At 35.7% G+C, this 26,964-nt stretch overlaps 1 protein-coding gene across 1 annotated transcript in view; it reads left to right on the forward strand.

Annotated features, from left to right (window-relative positions):
• Window positions 1-26,964, forward strand: part of LOC131675531 (ankyrin repeat and KH domain-containing protein 1-like) — a gene marked incomplete at its 3' end in the record, with an annotated part of 299,369 nt that overhangs the window by 36,865 nt on the left and 235,540 nt on the right. Inside the window, exon 2 of the mRNA XM_058954545.1 lies at window positions 7,015-7,162. Within this exon, the coding sequence (XP_058810528.1) occupies window positions 7,027-7,162 (136 nt within the window). The remainder of the gene's footprint in view (window positions 1-7,014; window positions 7,163-26,964) is intronic.

The following is a 26,964-nucleotide window of genomic DNA, read 5'->3' on the forward strand; positions in this document are numbered from 1 at the left end:
CCGCGCAGCGAGCGCGAAGAATTTATTTGTGGCGTGCGAGCAGGTAGTTCGCGGTAATCGCGGTTTTTCTCTCTCTCTCAATCTGCGTGTGTTGTCATTCACGCGAGCGTGCGAAAGTCTCTCGGCAAAACTCCCGTGTAGTTAATTGCATCAATAAAGTGCATATTTATCGTTACCGTCGAATCAAAGAGTCGTTATTGTGTCTTTCCTTTGTCCGGAGGTCGCGCCAGTGTTTATTTTCAGGGGATTCGAATTCGCCGGTTGCGGGGCACGAATCGTGCGATTATCGATAGACGCGAGTCGACGACTTAGGTTCCAGCGGCGGCCGCACGAGCGCTACTAGCAAGGGGCGACAGCGCTGCCAAGCGGCGAGTTGGGGGAACCCAACTCGGAACAGCGAAGAGACTCTGCGCAGGCGCACTCCAAGGCAAGGTAGGTTACTGTGCTTTGAGCACATAGATAACCAGGCTTCGTCTAATTATAATAAGGGCACTTTTTTAGAGATTATAGGCTAGGCGACAGCCTGTTACAATGTTAATGGTTTTCACTTCTGGAAGAAATTTGTAAGAAAGCTATCTGATATTATTATTTTAACGGAACATAATATTCATTTACATGAAAGAATTTTATCATAAATTTGTAATCCCCTGTACAAAATTAGTTACCTTTTCCGAGGTATCAGAATAAATAAGTATTTAAGTATTCATAGTTCAAAAGTGGTTATATTGGTAGACCTCCAAAATTTCAAAATCGTAATGAATTTTGATTTGTCACACAAAAAGAACCTCTATGTAACTATGAAGATAACGTAGTTGGTATTAATGATGGTAGTAACCATTATACATTGCCGGTCCCCTACTTTGGGCCCGACTACACTGACACCTGTGCTGTTAACGTCTTATATGAACAAATACATAGTAAAATTATAAATATATTTATTATTGGCTTCGCGGAGAGAGGGGGGGGGAAGAGAGAGAGAGAGAGAGTAACTAGGAGGTGTGAGCCGGTGCGTTATCATGGTTGAAGAGCACTTTTTTCTTCGCCAAATGGGGCCGTTTTTTCTGCAATTCGACGTCAAATCGGCCCAATAATTCGGCATAGTACAGCCCTGTCACTGTTTTGCCCCTCTCCAGGTAGTCGATGTAGATCACGCCTTGTGAATCCCAGAAAACGGTGGCCATCACCTTTCCGGCCGATGGGGCAGTCTTCGCCTTCCTCTTTCGCCGGGTAAAGTCCACTGTTTCGACTATTCCTTGGTCTCTGGTATACGAGGTGTGTTCAAAAAGTAAGGTGACTTTGTATTTTTAAGAAAAAATATTTATTTATTTATCAATATTTATGTTGTCCCCTTCAAAGTAACCCCCCTCAGATACAATACACTTATGCCAACGGTTTTTCCAATCCTCAAAGCACTTCTCATAAGCACTTTTCATTTGATATTATGAAATATTATGAAGACTCTGCTTCATCGCATGGCATGGTTCAAAAGTGATTGGCTGAATTTCGTTGTGGCCGTAAGAGTACAAGTGATGCTGAGCGTGCTGGCCATTTAAAAGAGGTGACTACTTACGACATGATCGATCAAGTTCATGATATTATACTCGCCGATCTTCGATTGAAAGTGCGTGAGATTAGTGAGGCTCTTGACATTTCAGTGGGAAGCACATAGAATATTTTATATAAATGTTTAGGCATAAGGAAAATGTCTTCAAAGTGGGTGCCGCGCTTGCTCACAGCTGATAACAAGCGAGCTCCTCTGTTATGCACCCAACCGTCAGGTTGTAGAGTTTGCATAGAATTATAAACTCACTGAAAAAATCCAAGTTTCGTACATTGAACTTTTTTGCCGTTGTATACTAACAAATTACGGTCTGAGAAAAAATTTTGCATAGGTTTTCCTGTAGAATGGATTGGCGTGATCAGATTTACAAAAACTTGACTTTCTTGGTAATTTATTTAAATAACTTTTTATAAAAAATTGCAAAAGACAAAAAACCATGGGTACTTTTGTTTTCGTTATGTTCTATTTCCAATAGTTAGTTCGATCTTGTCGAATGTAGATTTGGCGCAGAGTCTTTGGCCATATAGCCTACCATTGTTTATTGTCGTTTTACACTAACAAATTGCGGTCTCAGAAAAAAACATTGTATAGATTTTCATTGTAATTTTTCCCGTAGAACTGATTAGCGTAGTTAGTTTTACAAAAAATGAATTTTTTGGTAGTTTGTTTAAATAATTTTTATAAACAATTGCAAAAGACAAAAGGAAAAACACGAGTATTTTTTTTTGTTATGCCCCGTTTCTAACAAATAATTTGATGCTATCAAATCCAGTTTTGCCTGGGCCTTAATGGGTTAGTTACTAAACACAAAAAACTCAACAAACCATGGTGGAACAAGGAGTGCGAAAATGCATTAAAAATACAAAAAAAACTGATTGAAATGAACAAAGATCTATTAATAAATAACATCATAGAATTTAACCCTTTTCAACATATTAAAAATATTGGATCCTATATTACATGTAAATACATGTATGAGAATTGCCATTGGACCATGTAGAACAAGCTCAACAAGCTGTATCTTAAGCGAAAGTAATATGACTCCACTTTACATGAGAAGAAAGAAACTGTTTGTAAACTACGCATGCATAACTCTATTGAATCCAAGCAATCAAGCTTTGAAATACATCACCAATAGAAACTTCTCGAGTATTATAAAATTTTCTAAATTACCAATTCATATTAAAATACAGTTAGATATAAAACCACTTGAATTAAACAATTTATCAGTTATTCAAACAAATAGCAGTACCATTAACAAACCCTGGAATAAAGAGGAGAACAATAAATTTATAATAATAAATCGAAAACCCAACCCTTATCGGAAATAGAAAACTAAAACTCTAAACTACGAACACATTTTAACCCTTACAACAAAACAAGTTAATCACATAATTGTTATTTCTCTACTCTCCAACCAAGAAAAATACTGCCAAAGCTCCCGGATTGGATAAGTCAACAAATATTAATAGAAATTTTTATAATTAATACAATTGAAGTCTTAGTCTCCTCGATAATAAATATATTATCCACAGAGAAAATATGGACTTAATAAAAGCATTAAAAGAAAAATATCACAGAAGAGAAAGCTCGAACAACATTATTCAGTTTTTGAAAAATAATTTAATGATCGCTCTTACACAATATTGTAACATATTTACGTATGTTATTTTGAAAGTTCGCACCCTGCATTTCATAGGTTATATTTATACCATGAAAGCAAGAATTCGTTCACTTCGTATTATTCTACTTCTAATTTGGGGAGATCAAAGTAAATTGTTATAACAAAATAAGTAAATACAAGATTTTAGTAATCAAATTAAAAAATAATATAAGCATAATTCGTTTCAGCTGAAGGCTTCAAATTACCAAAGTACTGAGAGAGATTAATGAAGGACATAGTCTCAAGTCGCTTTTAGCTCAGAGGATATCACTCCCAAGAGTTGAACTCTGAGTCTACCATGAGGTGGATCTACAAAAATCAGTGGGTAAACAAGAAGCAAGTTTCAATTTTTACTGTGATTTGCTATGTATAAGATATGATGAAGAGTTTTTTTATGTCAGTGATGATTTGATACATGATTATTTGCTTTGATATCAATGCAAATAATTATAGAAATTAAGCGAACTTAATAAATATGATGTGCTTAAATCAATCACCATATTAGCTCTAAACTTAATTTTAAAAATCACTTTCAGTTACATTAATTAAAAAAAAAAACAGTGAATGAGAAAAGGATATTTTTTGCAACTGGACATGAAAAAGATGCCATTGAAGGTTTAAGAGGTTTTGTAAAGCATTATGCAACGGTATATAATTTAGGCTATCCTGAGATTGATGCAATACAATGTACAGAGAGCTTTGTTCGGCATGTTCAATACTACTAATTCAACGTATACTACTTCAATACAGTTGCAACATATGACAGAAGAAATAAAAAATTTTCGTAAATTTGACGGTATCCAGCAATGTCATCTGTGAAAGTCTGACCCATTCGAAGGGGAAATCAAACGTTTCATTGTTAATTCTGCTGTATATCAATGGGTTGCAATAGAAAAAAATGTAAAGAAAATGACTAAAAGTAAATGTAAGGTGAAGAAAACTTCAACAAAATAGGAAAAAATAATAAAATACGTCAGGACAAGGCAAAAGTTATATAAAAAACGTTAAGAAAACAAATTACAAGAATAAAACCAAATCAAACAATAAGTAAATAAAAGATAAATATTATTTATAAAAAATAAATGTAATAATATTATTTGTTTTCCTTTGAACTGTCTTTGTTTATGGAATTTATTTCTTTCATCACGATTTTCTGTCATATTAAAAAAAAAAATTTGTTTACTCTTTTTCTCAGTAAAATAGCAAAAATTAAAAAATCTGACTGGTATACCTTTTAATATATTGGTATGACGAATCTGTAAAAAAATATTAATCAAAGAAATGACCTTTTTGAGATATATTTTTTACAAGATGCACTTTTTCGAAAAAGTGCAGTCTTCCAAGAAATGTATTTATGCATATTTTTGATCATATAGTTTTGAAAAGTTAGCATTTATTTATAATATGAAAAAGCTTTCATCTGATTGCAACTAATAACAAACGAGCTGCAGAGAGTTCAAATTTGTTTTTAAAAATTCAGTTTTTATTTTCAATTTTAGAAGTACATTTTCCACTGGGTAAGATAGCGTCAAACTAACGATGCCATTCATAGCATATCCAAAAAAAAAAATATCCGTGTCTTTTTTTATTTTGCGCCATGTTGCCACAGCCACGCTTGGTCGCTGCGTCCGTGCCAGGAGAGTGCCGCACATAGGGCCAGCGATTATCGCTGTTCGCCCTGTCACATCGGTTTCATTTGCTTTCCGGCTTATATTTTTGGCTTCGCTCTGAGCCAAGATATTTGATTTCTTCACACTCAAAAAAAAAAAATAGTCCATCGTGTGTTGGTTATCATTCAAAGAAAAATGAAAAGAGTGCATTTAAAAAAGGTTACATATTGGGATGGTCCAGTTAAAATTATAAGTATTAGTATTTTTTTAAACTTATTCTCACGATTCTAAGTTGGAAACAGTCCTTTATAAGTAGTTGATTTTTATGGTAGATTTAAAACTGTCACCCTTTTTATAATTTAGCTATACCGCCAGGCATTCGCGAATTCCGAATTTATTTTCACCAGGTATCGAATAATAGGGACATTATTATTTATCATTAATCATATTAAAAAAATCATTTTTTACACCATCATTCATGTTAATAAAAACAATGATAATGCCATTATAATCAGCATAGGTGCATTTTTCGTACCTAATAAGTCTTTTAATTCGTGCCGCTTTTACAAACTTAGATCGGTTACATACGTTTAACACTAAGGAAACATTAATTAATGAATTACTTTTTTATAAAACTGGAAAAATGCCGTTAAAATAATTCGCATCATCTTCAATATTTATGTCTTACTCTTATTATTAAGAATATAATGCATTTGATAGAGAATGTAGCGGAATCTCGACGCTTCTGCGATTTAGATCATGATTTATCTGTTGTTTATATTGTAACGGCCTGTGAAATAATCAAATTATTCTCGCGGCCCGTTAAGAATTTTGTTTTCGCTGTTCGGTGCGGGGCTCACCGCCGCCCCGATCAGCTAGCCGCTTCCTGGCGTTCCACCGAATACGGGCGGACACGCGCTGCCCTGAAAAGGGATCGCGAAAGCACGGCTAAGCACGAGAGCGTGCGTGAGTTCCAATCACGGGCGTGGGAAGGGACAGAGGTACCTTCCTAGGTACGCTCAACACGACGACAACACTAGTGTAGGTCAAATCGGGCTTTATTCCTTTAGGCAAATCTTATACACAATATCGCGTGCCGAGATTTTGCTTTGTATCCTATTTTAGAAAGAGAGACGCTCGCTCGCGCAACTATCACACGCTAAATAATCGCTTACAAACGCAACGAAACTCACCGTGAAGTAGCTGCTACAGACAGACTACCCCTCGCTAGTCGCCCGCGTTATCGCCCTTGCTCGGGCGGGCAAGTTCTGCCCCTGGTAATCGCCCACTCGAGATGACGATCTACAGGTTCCGGCGATCCTCGGGGATGGTCTCTACTTCCTTGCGCACTTTCACTTTTTTTCTCTTGCCGGTCGCTCTCCTTTTTCTTTAGTTCGTGCGCGCACGTGACAATCCTTCCAGCTCGCCGATCTAAGTCTCAGTCCTCGAAAATCGTTTTCTCTCCCCACTCTACCGCTACGGCACACGTCTGATCGAGTCTCGTTCTGTCTCTCTCTCTTCACTCCTCGCTCGCTTGCCCGCTTGGCCATGCTCGGCCTCACGCGCGGACAATCTTCCGCGAAAACGGCCCCGGCCGTTATAATATTAAAATCTCAACCATTGTCAATTTTAGCTGTATACATATTGTGTACTTAACGTAATAAGTCATAATTGAGAATTCCCAAACATGATAATTGCTACACGATAGCAAATTTAATAGTAAACATAACGAAAGGCCTAGATTTCGCGTGGAAGACAGGTCTTGTAACGGCATGTACTACGTGGATAATTTCAGATCGTGAAATAAAGCATTTGTTCAAGGTAAAATTAAAATTACTTTGATTCATAACAGTGCCAAAGTTTGCCTAATTAGTGAGAAGCTTAAATTAATTTTAGGGATGGTATTCAAACTTTCGGGACATTTTCATTCAGAACAACTAGAAAATTTTATTTCGAAAAGATTTTACATATATCATTATCAATTTTTGAGACCATGTAGTAACAGGTATTTTTTTACCACAATTTAATGATATCTTTTTCAGTGTTTCTGTAATTTATAATTCTTTTGATTGTATATTAATAAAATATATAAACGTATTTATCTATTAAGAAATATTATAGTGACGAAAACTATAGATATCAATAATGCATTAAAAGTGTTAATGATTTTTCTATAACAGGTTCTGATAGCTATGAATGCAAATGTAGAAGATAAAGGTATCAAAGGAGATTGCACGCCTTTGATGGAAGCAGCTAGTGCTGGACATGTTGATATTGTGAGTCTTCTCATTGCTCATGGAGCAGACGTAAATGCCCAGTCATCATCAGGTTAGAGTATTAGAATTTATATTTAACGTATTAAAGTCCATTTTTTATATCTGTTTTCTAGTACATTTTCTTGCATTTATAAAATGTTATCGCCATCGCACAGTGGGATATTTCTGATTTTTTTTCCATAAATCTCCTATAAGCCGTAACTTTCATACGATTTTGATAATTTTTTTAAATTACTCGAAATTAGTTGTACTTTTTGGTGTTCGAACGCCTTACTGCAATCATTAATATTATATAATTATTTACAACATAAGAGAATAAATAAGATTGTTATTACATTTACAGTGGAAATGGTTATGTAGACGTTTAAAACAATATTTCTATATATTTTTGTCGCTGTTTTTCGAGATTCCATGATTAAAAAAATGTTTTTGTTTACAAAAAAATTCAGTACGGTGTGATTAAAAAAAAACTACTGACAAATTTTTTTATGGATAGATTTTATATAAAATCGTTAATTTGACTCGAAAATAGTATCACATTTTGGCACATACTTCTGAAACTTTCAAAATATGGTTGTAAATAAAGATTTATTATTCAATAAAGATATATTATTCAATGTAGGTCGTAGCTTCACTGTGCAAGGGTGCTATATGGTGATTTTTTTAGTTTTGCATGTAGTTGAATACGAATCTCACGTCAGATTTGCAAAAGTAAATTTTTTTGAAATAATTTGTTTAATCAGATTATTGCAAAATTGAACGTTTTTGCTGATAGTAAATATTGAACTTAACTAAAAAAATCGAAAGAACTTGGATATTTTAGAATTTCTCATGAGATTCATAATCAACAACTACAAAACTATTGTAAGTATGTGCAATTAGCAAAAATGCTAAATTTTGTTATGATTCCAATCAATTATTACACAATAACATAATCTCACAATAAAATGTTTGTTAGCATGGAAACAGACCACCTTATCTATACGTACTTAAGATTGTTGATTCCGAATCCGGAGTACATTTTCTCCGTGAAGTCAGGGCAAGGTTATTTAAAGATCAAATCAAGGAATTTACCTTTTGCAAAATAGTCCCGAAAATAAATGGATATTTGTTTGTATTGTATATGTTTTTATGATTCCCAAGAAAATTTTGTACAACTTCTCAAAAATCGATCCGTGCTACTTTCTCTTTACCAATCATTGCTAGACGATTTTATTTTAATAATAATTCACGTCCTTGCGAAGATACCTTCCATAATTTTTGCATCACTGAGCTTGAGGAATTTTTTCTGAAGATATTTAAAACGCTTTTATTCTTTATTTAAAACTTGTACATATTTCTTCATTAAGCAGATTTTAACGTAGAGTGGTGGAAGCATTACTTCATTGCGATCAACTAGTGCTTCATGTACGATGGTAGCAGAACTTACCTCGAAAATGGTTTTTTCCCGCGTTGTCTTTATTACGTAATGCTTCGTGTAATCTTTACTGTCCCATAAACACAAAAAACAAGGAAATTTCATATTTTCAAATTGTCTTAACACTGCAGTTACAATTTCAAGATTTCTGATATTAAACTAGAATATTTTATCGCATTTAATTTGAATTTCATCGTATTGTACTTTTCTTTCATAATGGTGGGACGAGCTATAATAATTGAAGCAAAAACATTGTCGTTATAAAGTAATACTGCCTTTAAAATTGTAATGGAGGAATCTATAAATAGTCTCCCTTCTTTTTTCTTTTCCGTCTATTACCCCTCCTTGCCTACGTATGCCATCATCAAACCGAATGCATAATATGTATGCGTCAGCGCACTATACATGCCTGATCTTTTTATTTTGATGTCTGGATTGCCGAAGAGAGGAGTGGCATAGATTCGACACGTCGTCAAAACAAAGACGTATATGACAAGAGAGATGGAGAGGAGAGAAGAAAGAAGAGAGAGTCATGGCTTAACGCAAGTGCTAGTGAACTCACTCAATAGCTCGTTGATAGTAAACCCACAGGTTGGCAATAAGGGGACCAGTGTGGCGTGCGTGATAGCGTTTGGCCGTGTGCTCGGTCTCTTCCTTACAGGACACCGAATTGGTAACAACTAAATAGGATCATTTTCCCTCAACATCGGGGTTTACTGCACTATTTTTGATTTATTTTTGGTGTAATTTGGTGAGTCGGGTCGTATCTGACCTATGAAACAGATCCTCCAACGCACTACGAGTTATCTCTAAAAATTCACTAGTAACATCATCGGCAATGATTTATCGCTGCGGTTGATGATTGATCTATCGGTAGCATGAGCTCCCTTCTCTCTCTTTCTCTCTCTCGATTAAATTGGCTTGCTTTCTCCGCAAAACGATTACAGTCCTTCGGGGTATTATTCTTTAAAGTACTTTCTACGTCGGAGTCTAATAATCTTGATACATATTTCTTCTAGAAAAACTAGCAGGCGTAAGCTTCCTAGTTCTGTATTGAACAGATCCGAGATACAATGATGTGGATGTAGTATTCTATTCTTTTCGAGGTGCTTAATTCCCCTTGAGCGTTACCTCTCACAATTTGTGGTATTTCATTACTGTGAAAATTCTTAATCGGCAATTTTCATGCTAGAAATGGAGGGGAAAATAGCAGGGGAAACTAAGGCAATGCGTGATAGAAATTAACGTTACGAATAACTGGAAAATGGATAAAAAATGATAACATTTATTGCACTTTTTGGAGTTAATCAAAATGATAAAGAACAAAATTATAATAATGAATCGCAATCACACTTAAATTGCTACAATTAAATCGCAAAATCAAAGCTGCGTTTAGCTCTCGTTTGCAAGAGGTAGGATTAGCATTACACAATAAATTGAACAAAGTAATCCGTGAGGCTAAATTAGTGGAAAGAAACGAAAACGTGAAAAACTTTAAGGTGACAAGTCCGATAAATTTAGAAGCAGGCTGAAGAACAATAAATTTGATCAGCAAAATGACAGACCCGTAGTCAAGAGCAGAGCAAAATATTATTTTAGGCAAAATAACAAATAATGGAAAATGACATCGCTTAATACAAACTCCCATGGTCACTTTTAGTTGAGCGCAGGTGTTACAAATGGCTGGGTCAGTCAATAATTGGTAAATCCGCAATAAATCAGATTTGACAAGTAATCAAATGACTACAAATTATTAGACAGCGCTAGTAGCATGCTAAACCTGACGAATCAAATCGGATATTGAAGAATAACGAGAATCGCAACTATTATTTACTGTACTGGCCAAGACTTCCGTAGTTGATCGTAGCTGGAAACTCTCTCCTCGATTTTCATCGTAGATCTCTTCAGCTCATATTGCTCCTTATTTCCTTTTTCGCATTTGTATAGATTAGAGTGGGTTAAGACAAGCATGTGTGACTGTGTGTGTGAGTAGTTAGGGCGAGGCAGGTAGCAACCTTGAGTGCTTATGTTAATGAGCGATTAGTTGGCGTTTGTGTCGCATGCTCCAATGTTCCCGAGATTACCAACAAAAAAAAGTAAACAAAATTAGCATACGACTTACGAACTATCGCAAGTGCCAGTACGCAACCTTCAGCCGAGCTCATTGCAACGAGAGATCAGCGGCGGTCAACGTCCAACTTTTGAACGTCGAATCACTCGTTACAGACTTTAATAATCTGAAGATTTAGATGCTGTTTGTGGTGAAAACAGCTATTCGCAAGTTCGAAAGAGAATTTTTACAGCTTTAAAATAAGAGGTCGAGCACTTTTTTCTGATAATTTTTTACTAAGCCAGAGCATTTTTTGTAAAAAGCAAACGAGTTTTTTTGTAAAATACGATTACATAAGAAATAAGCGAGATAGAAAAAACTTTAAAGAAAAAAAAGATGTAGTTTTATTTATAGAACAAAGATTTGTAGTTTAGATTTGATTTTGAGAATCTAAATCTGCAGCCTGTTTAAGTTAGATAAAATTTTTTACATTTTTTATTTTTTTTTTTATTAGTTATAATAAACTAAAATTTGATGTTTTAGAAGTCTACAATAGCGTTTCTGAAAGGTTTTTCATCTTCTCTTTCAAATGCCTGTTGATTTTTTGAGATACAACTTTTAGGTGTTGAGTAATACGTAACACTTTTTAGCTCTGCCGATTTTTGTATTGGGTGTTCAAAGTATAAGTCTAGCAACATCATATACTCGGTTCTTATACTATACCATGCTACAACCACATGTCTTATATCGTATTCATAAGCTTCGCACACACTTGACGATTACAAGATTTTATACTCTGACATAGAAGATTTTGAGTTATGTGTAGGTGGAGCTGAATAAATAAATAGTTGACAACTAACTGCAAAAAGTAGCGCTGTTGACATTTGTGTATTGGATTTGTTATTTTGTTGTTAAACTCTTAAATTTAAACAAATAATATAAATTACCTTAATTGTCACCTTGCGAAGTGAGGCCAGGAATACGAATACGGTAATTTTCGGCTGAATAAGCTGCCAATACAGCCTTGTATGTAGCCGTCCAGTCCACTACATCTTGGACTATATTGGATTCTATATAACTGGTGAGGCTCTTCATGCATATACTACCTATTGACCGATTGAGGGTCCTCTGCATACATATAAACTCAAATATAGCTATTTGAAATGAAAATGCCTAATAAAAAGAATACTTTGATATTCGCCGAGTTTGCTATAATTTGAAGTCTAATAATATAACAGATTTTTAACTTATTAACTATGTAGGTGATGCATCGTATCAAGTTAGTTTATTATTTACTTTTTCAAATAAATAGAATAATCAGCTGCACAGGATATCTTCATAGGATATCTCCGTATCAACAGATAAGTTGATTTTTAACAGATAAGATCAACAGATAAGTAATCGGCTGTTAAAAATTAAAAAAATAATTCTTTTTGGAGGTACCACTTATGTCGACTGTATGAATATTAGGAACCTTTTACAGGTATTTTATGTCTGTAAACATCCAATTTTATATAAATACATATTATTTAGGGATAAATGATTCTTTTTCTTTTACTTTAATATTATTTTTTAATAAAATCTAAAAAATGTTAAATTTTTTAAATTTAATTTACTTTATTTTAATAAATTATCTAGAGAGATAAAAAAATAAGATACAGAGAGAGACAGAGGTAAGATGAAGAGGTAAGATGATAGATAGATAGATAGATAAGTAGATAGAGAAAGAGAGAGAGAGAGAGAGAGAGAGAGAAGAAGTGAAAGGGAAACAATATCAAATAACTTCTTAAAAATATGATAAGTCACCGATATATATCCAGTGTTGCAATTAGTTGGCACTAAGAAAGAGTGCGAAAATTTGCATTTCTGTATACTTTAAAATATTTTTATCATATGTCAAGAACTGTGAAATTTATATTTCAACAGTAAGTTCAATTTATGAAAAATTAATATGAATAATAATGATCTGTAAAAATGAAAATATGCCGTTTATAAATCGTTTTAAAAAAATAACTGGTTATTTTTTCAAATTATGTTAGAATAATTAGTACAAATTAATAATTCGATTACCATCTGTGAAATTAATAGTGTCGTTTTGAAATATGAGCGTAAGAGAGAAAAAGTGAATAGAAAACATAGAGGAAATTACATTTTAAAACGACACTAAGAATATACAGGGTGACCCATTTTAATCTATGGACCCGAATTGCTTCTAAACCACGACATCTGCAAAAAAATGTTTCAAACAAAAGTTGGTCAAGACAAAGGAGGCCATTTGACGGTACTATTAGTTTTGACCTTGAAGTTAATTTTGAAGGTCATTTCAAGGTCAAGATGGTTTTTTCAAATGGGAACCCCTATTTTTGAGTGTGGGTTTGGAAAGAGCGGAAAATTTTAAATCAAAATTGTCTTATGCAAAAATTTTTTTTGTGACCTTGGAAAGGTCAAAAATGAAGGTCAAATGTCTGAAAAAACTATTATTCGTACTTTTTCTAAAATGACGTGGTTTTCTTGGTAATATTACCGTTCATAATGCTTGTGAAAGATCAATAAATTCTAAGGGTGTTAATTACTTTGATTAGCTTGACCTTGGCATCAATTTTCAAGGTTATTTGAAGGTCATAACGCATTTTTTGATTGGTAAACTATATTTTTGACTGCAGTCCCTGTTTTATGATATTAGGTCCTAAAAGACTAATGGTACCGTCAAATGGCCCCCTTTGTCCTGATCAACTTTTGTCTGAAACATTTTTTTGCAGATGTCGTGGTTTAAAATCAATTCGGGTCCATAGATAAAATGGGTCACCCTGTATATCACGATCATACATAATAACAGCGTCTACTGTTGTTTTAATATTATCGAAAGTGTACTGACATATTTTTGCAATTTTTTTCTCTATAAGTATCACCTTCGTTTAGTGTGTAAGTCCAACGTTTTATATGACTTATAGATCTAATTTTCTTAAATTTTTGATGTACACTTTCAACACTTAAATTTATTTTTTACTACTCTTCGAGTATTATACAATTCTTTGCTTATATTCAAAACTATATATATATAAACTAAATATCTTCATTGTCTTCTATACAGTGGTCTGCAGGTGCTTCGAAATTATCCTCGGTATCTTGCGTCTGGAAGTAATTGGATTTAAAAAATAGTATGAAAATTTAACCATCAAGCAACGTACATGGTCTGAACTGACACAACTTCGATGTACCGTTTGAAATGTTGCTAAGTATTGTTATGTTTCGCCTTAAGCGTTAGCTACCCGTTAAACCTATAATTTAAGATGTACTAATATGAAATCTAATCGGTAAGGCTTATTTAAATATTTTCCTACGTGCAAGATAATAAGTATCATGATAAATGTTATTGAAATCGATCCGTATGTGATGAATCTGTTGATTATTACGTTCCGTATACTTTTAGCTATTTTTTTTAGTGAATTTCCGGTAGAAATATTTTGTGATGTTTGTTCTTCAGCCATTTCTCGAGCGATGATATTTAGGAGCAATGCTTTGTTTATTGGTAACATTATCTGTTACTGTAATTGGTCTAATTCTTCTTGTGAATACAAAAATTCTCATCTGAATGTAAACATCTGTTCAGCATCAAACAAAAATTGAAAAAAACAATTTTTTTTTCTCAATATAAGAGGAAATAGGAACAGTCTAAACGCCTAACAAATCGTTTTCTGAATAATCACTCATCTTTTTTGAAAAAAAATTCTATCCGTCACACTTGTTTCCTATTTAAATAACGATATTAAAAATGACCAAAAAGACAACAACATCAATAGGAATGATATGAAAAAAATCTATAAAAGGAAATCGTTTGAAGAGTGTGCTGAAAGAACTAAACAAAAACGAATAAATGAAATAGCTTCGCAATATTCAACTGAAGAATTAGCTAACAGCTTGAAAAAAAATATTAATTAAAGTTAAAGGTACTTTAGATGATCAAGTAAACAAAATCTGAGCAATGATTTCTGATACCCATCTTTTCAAAAATAAATACAATATGTTAAAGTATCGTTCTAAAAATAATTGTAGGCGACGACGTTTTTCTTTCTGGTATTCAAGTTAGTGCTGCAAGAGAAAGAGGTTATCTTCAAAATATTAAAGTTACTAAATTTGGCACAGAAATTCATTTTATATTATTAATTGAGTATACAATCAAGAGAATACTTTTTACGCTCGATAATAAGATTGTCGAAGATTTGCAAGTGAAAAAGTCATCTATTATAGGAAAATAGGGTATCGATGGTGCTTCTTGCGAACAAACTATGCGACGAAAGTGGTCTCAAAATTACGTATCTGATGATGATAGTGACGATTATAATACTAACAACGACGAGTACTATACCACAAATTTTCTTCCATTTGATCGCGATCGTACTGTTTTTATTATTTCATTTTTACCACTAAAAATTTAAACCAGACGCTTTATTATTTGGGTCAATGATACTCCTAACTCAGTAAAATTTTATAGAACCATAAAATTTAAATTCGTTAAACAAAGTGAAGACTATTTCAGAAAAATTTATGATAGATATTCAAAACTGTTGGATAAAGTAAAATATTTAGAATTCGAATTTTATAATATGATTTTCAATGTATCTCTTGAATTATATTGCACAATGATAGACGGAAAATTATGTAACCATTTAACGAATCAAAAATCTACCAACTCTTACATTATTTGTGCTGCAACTCCTAAATTAATAAATGTTTTAAATCATACGAAAAATTGTGAGTGCAATAAAGATTATTATAAATTTGGCTTATCCATCTTATATTATTGGGTTCACTACATGCAATAGCTTCTTCATGTTTCATATCAACTCGATTTCAAGAAATATTGTTCACGTTCTTACAAGAAAAATCATTGTTAAATTTAAGAAAAGCTTTTGTCTAAAAATCATTTAAAGCTAAGCTTAAACTGACTGTAGATATTGTCAAGCAAGGTTCGGGTACTATGAATACTATCAATGTAGCTTGGGTTTTTTTGCAAATCCTACAGAATTGTCCAAAGCTACGAACATGAATAAAAAATTAATATCCACATTTCACGATATTCTTCAAGTAGTTACATGCAAAAACAAAATTAATTCTAGAAAATTTAAAGCCTATTGTATGGAGAGTCGCGTCCTAGCTCTTGTCGAGTACAAACGTGTAATACATATAATTTTCGAATCTAAGCAATGCTATCTAATCAACTTATATTTGAATGAAACTATCTAAAGTTTATAACTTATATTGCTACTCAATAGCAGTACTATTAAAAACCTGCTGCTACGAAGACGTTGGCCACGATGACAACTGCCCTAAAAATGGGATGTGTAGAATGATTCGTCGGTCCAACTCTTCGTAGTAACGAAACCAGTGAAGGCGCGCTGTCTTGCAGGGGAGCGCTAAGATGTGAGAATGATGCCGTAGTGTGTCTGACGACGAGTTGACATTGTCTCCGTCAAAGTCAGAAAGCTCTCATACTTAGGCCTGGGGAGGTATGAGAATTATCACCCCCAGGACGGCTGACTCACCTGCGATCGGGACAGGATTCTTTGGGTTTTAGATATAATTTATGGCACATCACAATTCCTCATCTTCATTTAACTCCGCTGGAACTCCTGGTAGCAGATACAATCATGAATGCACTGGTAATCCTGATAACTTTTGTTATGTATGTGCAAAATTTGTTGGGTCGAAAAACAAAAGAAAAATAACAGAAACAATAAATGATTTGTATAAAGTATGTTTTGACATTGAGATTTCACAGCAAGAGAAAAGCTGGGTACCATAATTTGTCTGTAACTCGTGTCATATAATGATGAGTCAAGTTACTAAAAATCAGGACAAGACGTCCCTGAAATTCATTGCACCAACAAAATGGAAAGAACCAGAAAATGAAAACGATTGCTACTTTTATACAACAAAAGTAGGGGGTATAGCTTATATAAAGAAAAAAGAAGTACATTATTCTAGTCCTACAACTGTTGAGTTTCCAGAAAAAATCCTTATTGAAGGTTTAGAAAATGAAGAATCACGAGATAGTTTTACAACAGATTTAGATTCTCTGCATGTGGACGATCATTCGACAAATCAGATTAATGTGAAAGAAATTGAACTAAGCGATAACCCATCCTCTGAAGATTTAAGCGAATCCGTCAAAAGTGAAGAAAATCTCTCTTCGGATGATGATGAAGAATATGTACCCAAAGGTGTGGAGAATTCTGTGAAAAAATATGATCAAAAGAGTCTGAATGATTTATTTAGAAAGGCTGGCTTATCTAAAGAGCAATCTGAATTGATGGCTTCAGACTTTAAAAAGCGAAATATGCTGACAAAGGGAACTAAAGTAACTGAATATCGTGACCGAGAGAAAACCTTTCGAAAATGTTTTAAAGAAGATTTAGAGCTAGTTTACTGCATTGACGTAAAAGGACTTATTGACGAAATAAAACCAGGTATATACAAACCTGAGGATTGGCGCCTGTTCATTGATTCGTCGAAACGGAGCCTTAAAGCAGTCCTTTTTCGTAACACAAATAAGTACACTCCTATACCATTAGCGCATTCAACTGTGCTTAAAGAAGAGTATTCAAACATTGAATTGGTTTTGTCAAAAATAAAATACGAGGAACACAAATGGCAAATATGTGGTGACTTAAAAATTTTATCAATGATACTAGGACAACAATCTGGATTTACAAAATCCTTGTTATTTGTGTATGTTTGATAGTAGAGATAGGGAAAACCACTACAAAAAGAAAATTTGGCTACTAAGAGAGTCATTTGAACCTGGAAAACAAAATATTGTAAAAGAGCTACTTGTGAATTCGTCCAAAATTTTGATACCACCTCTTCACATAAAGCTTGGTTTAATTAAATAATTTGTCAAGGCATTAGACCAAGACGGGAAATGCTACGAATATTTGAGTCAAGTATTTCACCGCAAAACAGATGGTAAACTAAACGCAGGTATTTTTGATGGACCTGAAATTCGTACTCTATTTAGAGATGAAAACTTTGAAAGAACAATGAAAGATGATGAGAAAGCAGCATGGTCTAGTTTTAAAGATGTATCAACAAAATTTTTGGGTAGCACTAAAAACGTAAATTACAAAACTATTGTAAAAAAAATGGTACTCAACTTTGAAAAACTGGGTTGCCTTATGAACTTGAAGCTTCATTTCCTCGATTCACATATTGATCAATTTCCTGAGAACAACGGGGACTTTAGTGAAGAGCAAGGAGAAAGGTTTTACCAAGACTTGAAGGAATTTGAACGCAGATTTCAAGGACAATGGGGTATAAATATGTTGGCAGATTACTGCTGGATGATGAAGAGAGAAAAATTTTCAAAAAGAGGTCAAAAGCGTGTCAGAAATCCTTTACGCCGGTCTTTTCACGAGAAACGTGTGCGTAAGCGTAAAACACTTTAAAACTTTATTTAAAATATTTTTTTGGAAGACAAAAATAAAAATAGATATTGCCAATATCTAGTATCCAACATCTCACTATCGAAGTTGTGAAGTATTAGCGAAAATTGTACAAACTCAATTGATTAACCCATTAAAACTCTAAGGCACTTCTTGAAAGAAGCTAAAAATAATATAATGGAGTTCATGAATATCGCTATACATAAGTTCTAAGTCTTAATTTATAATCAAGAGTCGAAAAAAGTTCTAGTTTTGTGATTCATGTAGTGGAAAACCTCCAGAACAGTATCCGAAACATCGATTTTTTTAAAAAAACGATCAATTTATCACGTTTATTGTCCACTTACGCCGACTAGGAGTTATTTTTTGAAAAAAGTGACTTGAAATTCGTGATCAGCGACCTCAAAAACGCCCAGTAAAGTATTTTCAATGTTTATAAATCGGTTTACAATCGTAAAACTTGATTTTAGTGTCATTTTAATTAAATTTGAAGCAAATTTTCACTTTTCGTAATTTTCTGCCTTTTCATCGCCGTATGGTGGGTTGAAATTTTTGTATAAAAAAATTCAAAACATGGTTTTCGATGTATTTTTTTCTGTAGAATTCGATTCTACAGTCAAAAAAATTAAATTTTTCCTTTTTTCTTTTTTATTTTAAAAAAACCATGAAAAAACCATAAAAAATGAGGTTTTTCTAGCAAAACCCCATAAAAAAGCAGCTGGACCCTACTTTTTTATTGCAAATTCGGATTCAGCGTTGAAAAATACATAAGAATATATAGGTCTGGTCAATTGCACAGACACTTTTGTTTTTCTTGTGGGCCTGTGTAATTAGTGAAAAAATTATTCCCTCCATTAAGAAAAAAGAAGTTAAACTTAAACAAACAAGCAACAAGAAAAAAAATAGTAACACGAGCATTGTAAACTCAAATATATATGCGTAATCTAACAGCGGAGATGGTACCAAGCAAAAGCAGAGTCCAGAACAATTACAATTAAATAAACGAACTTTGGTTCCGGAAAATAAACTAGAAGAAATGATGACTCAGCTGATGCTGAGCGAGAATGGATATAACGTTAAACCTATTAAACATATTACTAACTAGACTAGCCTAATGGAGTTTAAGCTGATAATAACTATTTGGAACGCTAACGGATCAGCGCAAAGGATTAACAAATTAAAGGTCTTTCTTAATGATCACAACATATATATAATGCTAATCCCTGCAACACATTGTACTAACAAAAATCACATATGCATTCTAAATTACAATATTTATCTTACAAATCATCCTGAAGATAAACATATGGAGGTTCAGCAATAATAATAAAATATGAAGAGAGGGAAAGTTATAAATAAGTTTTTCTGCAAACAACCAGTATAACAGTCGAGGACAGTAACGAAAAAATCACGATTTCTACCATTTATTGCCCTCCTAGATATACAATTAAAAAAGAAAAATAGACAGAATTTTTCAAAAAGTTGGGTTAACGCTTTATAGCAGGTGGAGACGACAATGCCAAACATCCTTGGTGGGGATCAAGATCAATAATTTCAAACCCTGAGGGTCGACAGTTATACGAAACAATTCAACATGGCAATCTTATCCTAATAAATGTGAAGATCCAACCTACTGGCCAACTGATAGAAGGAAACTACCAGATCTTTTTGACTTCGGATAATGAAAGGTATGACAAAAGAAAAATTCACTATAAACTCGTGCCTAGAATTGACATCCGATCACTCCTTAGTTTTAATTCACTTTCAAAAAAATCTTACGAAAAAACAACAAAATAAAAAGCTTTATAAATCAAAAACAGAATGGCAAAAAAATAAAGACTATATAAATGATCATATCTGTTGTAACATATCACTTATAGTACCGTTTAATGACATTTGCCATCCTGTTGACTAAAAACCTAGCACTTCAAAGTTTTATATCTTGATTTAGGGCAGTTGTAAAAACCTTGTGGGTACTCGTCTTCGATTTTTGCCTATTCTAAAAAGCGGATCAAAGAATCTTTATCAAATTTTGTGTAAAAAACAAAATAAAGTGCGCGGACGCATTCCGAATGTTGACTATGGCATATGGTGAAGTTACCTTAGACCAAAGCAACGTTTATCGGTGGTACAAAATGTTCTCAGAGGGTCGAGAAGATGTGAACGACGAACAACGTGCCGGACGCTCGAGTACGTCAACAACAGACGAAAACATTGATAAAGTGAAGAAAATAGTATTGGCCAATCGTCGAATCATCATTAGAGAAGTTTCTGAGGATCTAAACATATGGATTGGCTTATGCCATTCGATTTTAACCAATGATTTGGGTATGAATCGGGTTTCGTGCCAAAACTGTTCAATTTCAACCAAAAACAGTATCGCGTTAACATTGCTCAGGAGATGTTGGACTCGGTCCGTGACGACCCAAATGTGCTCCAGAGGATCATAACTGGTGACGAATCATGGATTTATGGTTATGATGTGGAAACCAAAGCTCAATCATCCCAATGGAAGCTGCCGCATGAGTCAAGACCGAAAAAAGCGCGCCAAGTTCGGTCGAATGTGAAGGTTTTGCTCACAATTTTGTTCGATTACAGGGGCGTGGTGTATCGTGAGTTCTTGCCACAGGGTAGTACGGTCAATAAGGAATATTACCTGCAAGTTAGGCGCAATTTGCGCGAAGCAATCCGCCCGAAACGTCCGGAATTGTGGAAGATCAAAAACTGGCTTTTGCACCATGATAACGCCCCTGCTCACACATCGTTGCTTATGTGCGAATATTTGGCCAAAAACAACACAGTAATGGTGCCGCAGCCAGGGTATTCCACAGACTTGGTCCCCTGTGACTTTTTCCTGTTCCCAAAACTGTAGAGGCCCATGAAAGGACAACATTACGCCACTATTGAGGAAATAAAGATGGCATCGAAGGAGGAGCTGAACAAGATCACAAAAAATGTTTTTTTTTAGTACTTCGAGGATTGGAAAAAACGTTGGCATAAGTGCATTATATCCGAGAGGGATTACTTTGAAGAAGATAAAATACATATTCATGAATAAAGAAAAAATTTTGGAAAATATACAAAATTCGCAATACTCTTTGAACAGATCTCGAATGTTACGAATCAAATCGTTATATCTTGAAAAATATGCTCTTTACAAAAAACTAAAGAAAAAAGTTGTTGCATTTTTGACAAAAAAAAAAACCATTATTATCTTATCAAACGAAAAAAAAAGATTTTTTTTTATCTTTTTGGTTTGGAATTTATTACATTAAAAAAAATATTTACCTTCATTGACCTAATATGACTGTTCAACGTAAACATAGTCGAGCGTATTAAAACTAAAAAGTTTGATACATGAGTTATTAAAATTTTGCTTCAGTTGCTTTGATGTTTGAAAACAGAGAGCATTGATTTCCTTATGTCCGGTTTTGTAAATAATTATTGTTCTTATTATTTATCTCGTGTTTGTTAATTAAAATGGCGAAAAAGACTATTGAAATACGTGCAGAAACAGTTGCTTTGTAGAAGCTTAAAAAATTTTCTCAAATTTTGAAAATTTCAAGAAGAACAGTTGATTATAATCTTATCAAATTTAAATCTAAAGGGAATATTATAAACAGAAATCATGAAAGAAAATGTAAAAAGACAACAAGTGTTCAAAACAAACATATTTGTAATATTAGTCGCCGTAATCCAAAACTAACTGCTCCTGAAATAGCTGCAATTGCAGAAAAAAATTTTGGTAATACAGTCAGTTTTTCAACAATAAAGTGAAGACTGAATGAGAAAGGCCTGTATGTTCGAATCGTAGCTAAAAAGCCTTTGTTGAAGGACATTAATAAAAAGAAACGTTTGAAATAGTCGAGAAAAACATAAAGACTGGATTATAAATAATTCGAAGTAAGTTTTATAGTCAGATGAAAGTAAATTTGCAAGATTTGGTATTAAACGCAGATGTTTTCTATGACGAGCGCCTAATGAAAAATTTTTAGAAAAAAACTTGGTTCTTTAGTAAATCGTGGTGGACACTGGATAATGGTCTAGGATTGTTTTGGTGGTACAAAATTGGAGACAGTAAAAATAGATGGATAGTGGAAAGTTAAACAAAGAAGGATACAAAACTATGTCGGAAAAACATGCTGTGCCTTCTGGAAGAAGAATACTCGGCCATAAGTTGACTTTCCAGCAAGACAACGATCCAAACATACTTCAAACTTGTACAAAAATTATCTTGCTGATTTAGAAAAAAGAAAAAGGTAACTATGATGGAATGACCACCTTACTCACCAGATTTAAATCCTATTGCATTACTATGGGAAGAATTGATAGAGCAGTAAGAAAAGTAGGACCACCTTCAAAAACTCATTTGTGGATAATCTTAGAAAGTGAATGAAAAAAAATAGATCTGAAACTTTGGAAAAACTTTTGTCCAGAATGCCTCGAATTTGCAAAGTAGTTATTAATAACAACGGTGGTTTTTTCGATGAAAAGAACGTTCGAATTATATATCAGTTTATTGTTCCTGGTGTTTATTATTCGTTCAATTTACGTTTTGTTACACAAGTTACGTTTCGTTTTGTAATTACACAGTGACTTTATTTAAATTGTAAAAATTATATATATTCTATAACTTTGTTAATTAAAAATTTCTTTTATAAACAATTGATACTTGAAAATTTGTAATAAAAAAGTATACAATTAAATAGAAATATCTATAGTGAAAAATCCATTTTTATAAATCTCATTATTTATTTACCTTAATAATTAAGTTTGCAATGTTTTTTTTTCAAAAATGTAAAATATTCCAAACCAAAAAAATAAAAAATAAATAAAAAATTTTTTTTATCGTTTTATAAGTTTTGTAACGATAAACGTTACATCCGCGCTCTCACCTCGTCAGGACGACTGCCCGCGAGGGGCAGCACCTGCCGGACCGGAGTTGAGGGCACGTATTGCGCGGGAAGAGAGAGACAGATATAGAGGAGTATAAGATATCTGCTCGTGCGATACGGATGTAGCCTCGATTTGAGCGCGATCATTCCTCACATTTAAAAAGAGTGCCGTAGTTTTTATGAAGGACATTAGCTGAGAGAAGAAAAAGGTATCTTGAGAGGACGTGCGCAAGTGATACGGCGAACGCCCAACTCGATACCGGCGGCGTCTCCAGCGTGACCAAGAGATAAAGCGAGGTTAACTTGAGTGACGACTCGGTTAAGAGCTGCTTTCGTAAGGTAAGCTGGCCAGCTTCACGGTATTCGTTGCACGTGTTAAAGACAAAGTCGCCGGCGATCTCATGTGAGATCGCATATAAATAAAAGGCGATCGCGCGCGTATTGCGTTATAGTGGGAGCGAGTGAGTGTGACTCACGTGCGGCCGCGGATAAAATGGCGGCGCGTGTATATACCACGTATTACAGATCGCGATAGCAGTGCAGGCCCAAAACTTATACATGAATGTCGAAATAATAAAGGCCGGTTTTCCAGACGGCCGCAGTTTGCCGATTGTCGGCCACGTGATGCTGCCGTTCACTGTAGATGGAATGACACGGTCGACAAGGGTGGTAATACTCTCAACCCTCGTCGAAGAATGCATTTTAGGAGTAAACTTCATCAGGCAGTTTAGAACGGTTCTAGATCCTGACGACGATACGCTGCTGTTTAAGAAGTCAAAGATCCAGATGAAACTACAAGTGGCTAGCTAAAGAACTGGTCCGAGATTGGTGACCATAGAATTGGCCAAAATAACAGCCATACAGCAGGCAACATTACGTGAAACTCACGACGGGGCCTTGCCCCAGGCACCTGCGGGTCTAGCATGTGCTGCAGGGATCTAACACGAAACTCGCGTTGGGGATACGAACCTATAAAGCAGCGATACTGCCCCGTATCGCATAAGGTCGAGCAAGAAATGCATAGAATGGTAAGGGAAATGTTGACCCAGGGTGTTATCGAACCGGCTAATAGTGGCTGGTTGAGCCTGGTGATAATGATACGCAAGAAGGATAGCTGATACCGATTTTGTATCAATTTTCGAAAGGTCAAAAAAGTCACCGAGCCAATTGCGTATCTCTTACCTTTCATGCAAGATATATTGCGCGCTATATCTCCACTCTGGACCTTAGTAGCGTGTATCACCAGATTCGGCTCAAACCAGAATCTTGAGCTATCATCGCCTTTACTATACCAGGGCTAGGACATTTTCAGTTTGTGCGGATGCCTCTTGGCCTCTCGTACGCAGGTGCCACTTTCCAGCGGTTAATTGATAGCGTAATCGGTCCTAAGCTCAGCGAATTTGCTTTCGCCTACCTGGATGGTATCATCGTGGTGTCGTTAAGATTCGAGGACCATTTGCAGTACCTACGAATAGTCTTATGTAGACTACGTCAAGCAGGACTTTCGATTAATCAAGATAAGTGTCTTCTATAAGCAGAAGCTAAGTACCTGGGATTACTGAATTTCGAGATGGAATCATACCAGATTCTGAAAAGGTCCGCTTTATCGTGGAGTACCCTCGACTAGGAAACGTTCGGCAGCTGCGAACTTTCCTCGGGGCTGCCTCGTGGTACCGTCGCTTCTTATTAACCGACCAAGTTAACAGAAAAGGAACGCGAGTATACGTGGGAGCCAGACCAGGAACAAGCTTTCGCAAGGATTAAGGCCCTCATGATCTCCGCACCGTGTCTCTGGCTTCTGGAACCCGAAGTACTATATGTGCTAGAGACGGACGCTAGTGCTACAGGAATCGGAGCCGTCCTAATCTAGAAAGTGGATAATGAGGATCGGATTATTGAGTACGCTAGCAGGGTCCTTAATTCCGCTGAGCAAAACTACTTAGCCACGGGACGCGAATGCTTGGCGGTCTTATGGGCCATACAGAAATTCCCCCCTTATATAGAAGCTTATCGATTAAAAGTCGTGACGGACCATAGCAGCTTGAAATGGCTTTATAGCCTGAAAAATCCAACGGGCCGATTAACTCGATGGACGCTGCAGCTTTAAGACCATAGTTTTGAAATCGATGATCGGAAAGGTGCCGACAATGTCATGCTGACACATTGACGCGCGTATTCGAGCCCACGGAGACTGAGATCGGTGCCATAAACCGATCCAAAGATGGGAGTGGCACTTGGTATGGAGATTAATTCCAAAAAATCGCCGATAATCCAGAAAAATACCCTGATTGGAAGGTCATCGAAAAGGTGATGTACGTCAGACATTCTATATGGGATCACCAAAAAGAATACGAAGACGAGGATGCCTGGAAGTTGACGGTGCCACCTGAAAATCGTGAGAGGGTTCTATTTGAGAATCACGATACGGAGATAGCCGGCCATTTAGGCCGAGAGAAAACATTCGCCCGAATCGCCTGGCTTTCTATTAGCCAGGCATGTATGATGACGTCAAAGGGTACGTTAGGAAGTACCAAATATATCAACAGTGCAAGGTCGAACAGCAGCTCCCATGCGGGTTGATGAAAGACCGAGCGTTGTTATGCCATGGCTGGTCATAGCTCGTGACATCGCCGGACCTTTTCCTTGCAGCCCGCGAGGACACGAGTATGTTCTCGTTTTCATGAATTTGTTCAAACGATAGATAGAATGTGTTCCCATACGCAGCACAAACGGCAAGACAATCGTAAAAGAACTGAGGGAACGAGTGATCATGTGCTTTGGTGCGCCTAAAGTCTTCCTGTCCGATAATGGTACGGAATTCAAAAATCAGCTGTTAGGCAGTTACTTGAAGGAACAGGGAATGAGCTGGATGTTTACACTGACTTACATTCCTCAGGTTAACCCTACGGAAAGGGTTAACCGTACGCGGAAGACGATACTCACTTCGTATCTTCGAGGAAATCACAAAGAATGGGATCGATTCTTACTCGAATTCGCATTTGCGTTGAACACCGCTATCCATAGCTCTCCGGAAGCTCCTAAAACCCTTCGAAAGGAGAAAGATGAGCTCGCGGCTCAATATGAGGACCTGCGTGAGGTGAGCCAGTAAGACAAGCACATGAGGAGCAATCGATCCGCCCTACAAGAGGACGGAGAGATCATCTCAGACGAATCATTTGGCCAGGCGAGGTATTTTAACGCTATACGAAGGGCCTCGGAATTCAAGAAAGGAGACTGGGCGTGGAAAAGGAATCGAGTCCTGTCTAGCGTGGACCAAGGCATATCCGCGAAACTAGCACCCAAATTCGTAGGCCCTTACGTGATCGTGAAGGTTCTCGGAGCTAACTCCTACCGCCTCGCCAATCAACAGAAGGAAATTGAGGAACTGATACACGCCAAGGATCTCAAACCGTATTATGGTCTTGATGACGCAGCGACGGAGGACATCGACATAACCCGAGTGCCACAGGACGACACCACCCCGACCACCGATGGAGCCGAGGTGACGAGCGACCGACCTCTAGTGAGCGAATCGATGCCTAGCAAGGGCAATCACGCCGAGAGCGAAAAGGACGCGTCTCTAAAAGATTCCGCGAGGAACTCGAATCAACCACGCTGCCCACACACCGATCTGCCCAACGAAATTCTATCCGACGAATCAGATAGAACCCTAAGAACACGCAACAACATAATAACTCTGACTCCGGCGATTGGAGTTACGAGGCGTCTATACGGGCGATCCCTCAAGAATGTACAAGCCGTCCGAGGAGGAGCGTACCCGCAACATCTACCTTTCATTCTAAGAAATAGAAGGGGACGACCCCCAAAAATACCGCTACATGACGCCCTACGATCGGGGTTCTGGGAGACTGACGAAAAGGAGTCCATCTCCATTTCTAGCGACGAAGGCCCTGGGCAGCCAAGAAGGCGCCCACCTTCGATAGTTAAAATTAAAGTTCCTTTATTGATGTCTAGGACGATTACAGAATGAAGATTACGATCGAGCAATTCGAGCAAGCGGCGGCTGCCCTGATCGGTCTAGATCTGGGT

The sequence above is a fragment of the Phymastichus coffea genome, unplaced genomic scaffold (genome assembly GCF_024137745.1).
Source record: "Phymastichus coffea isolate CEN01 unplaced genomic scaffold, Cenicafe_Pcof_1.1 PCOF00024, whole genome shotgun sequence".
NCBI classification, from domain to species: Eukaryota; Metazoa; Arthropoda; class Insecta; order Hymenoptera; family Eulophidae; genus Phymastichus; species Phymastichus coffea.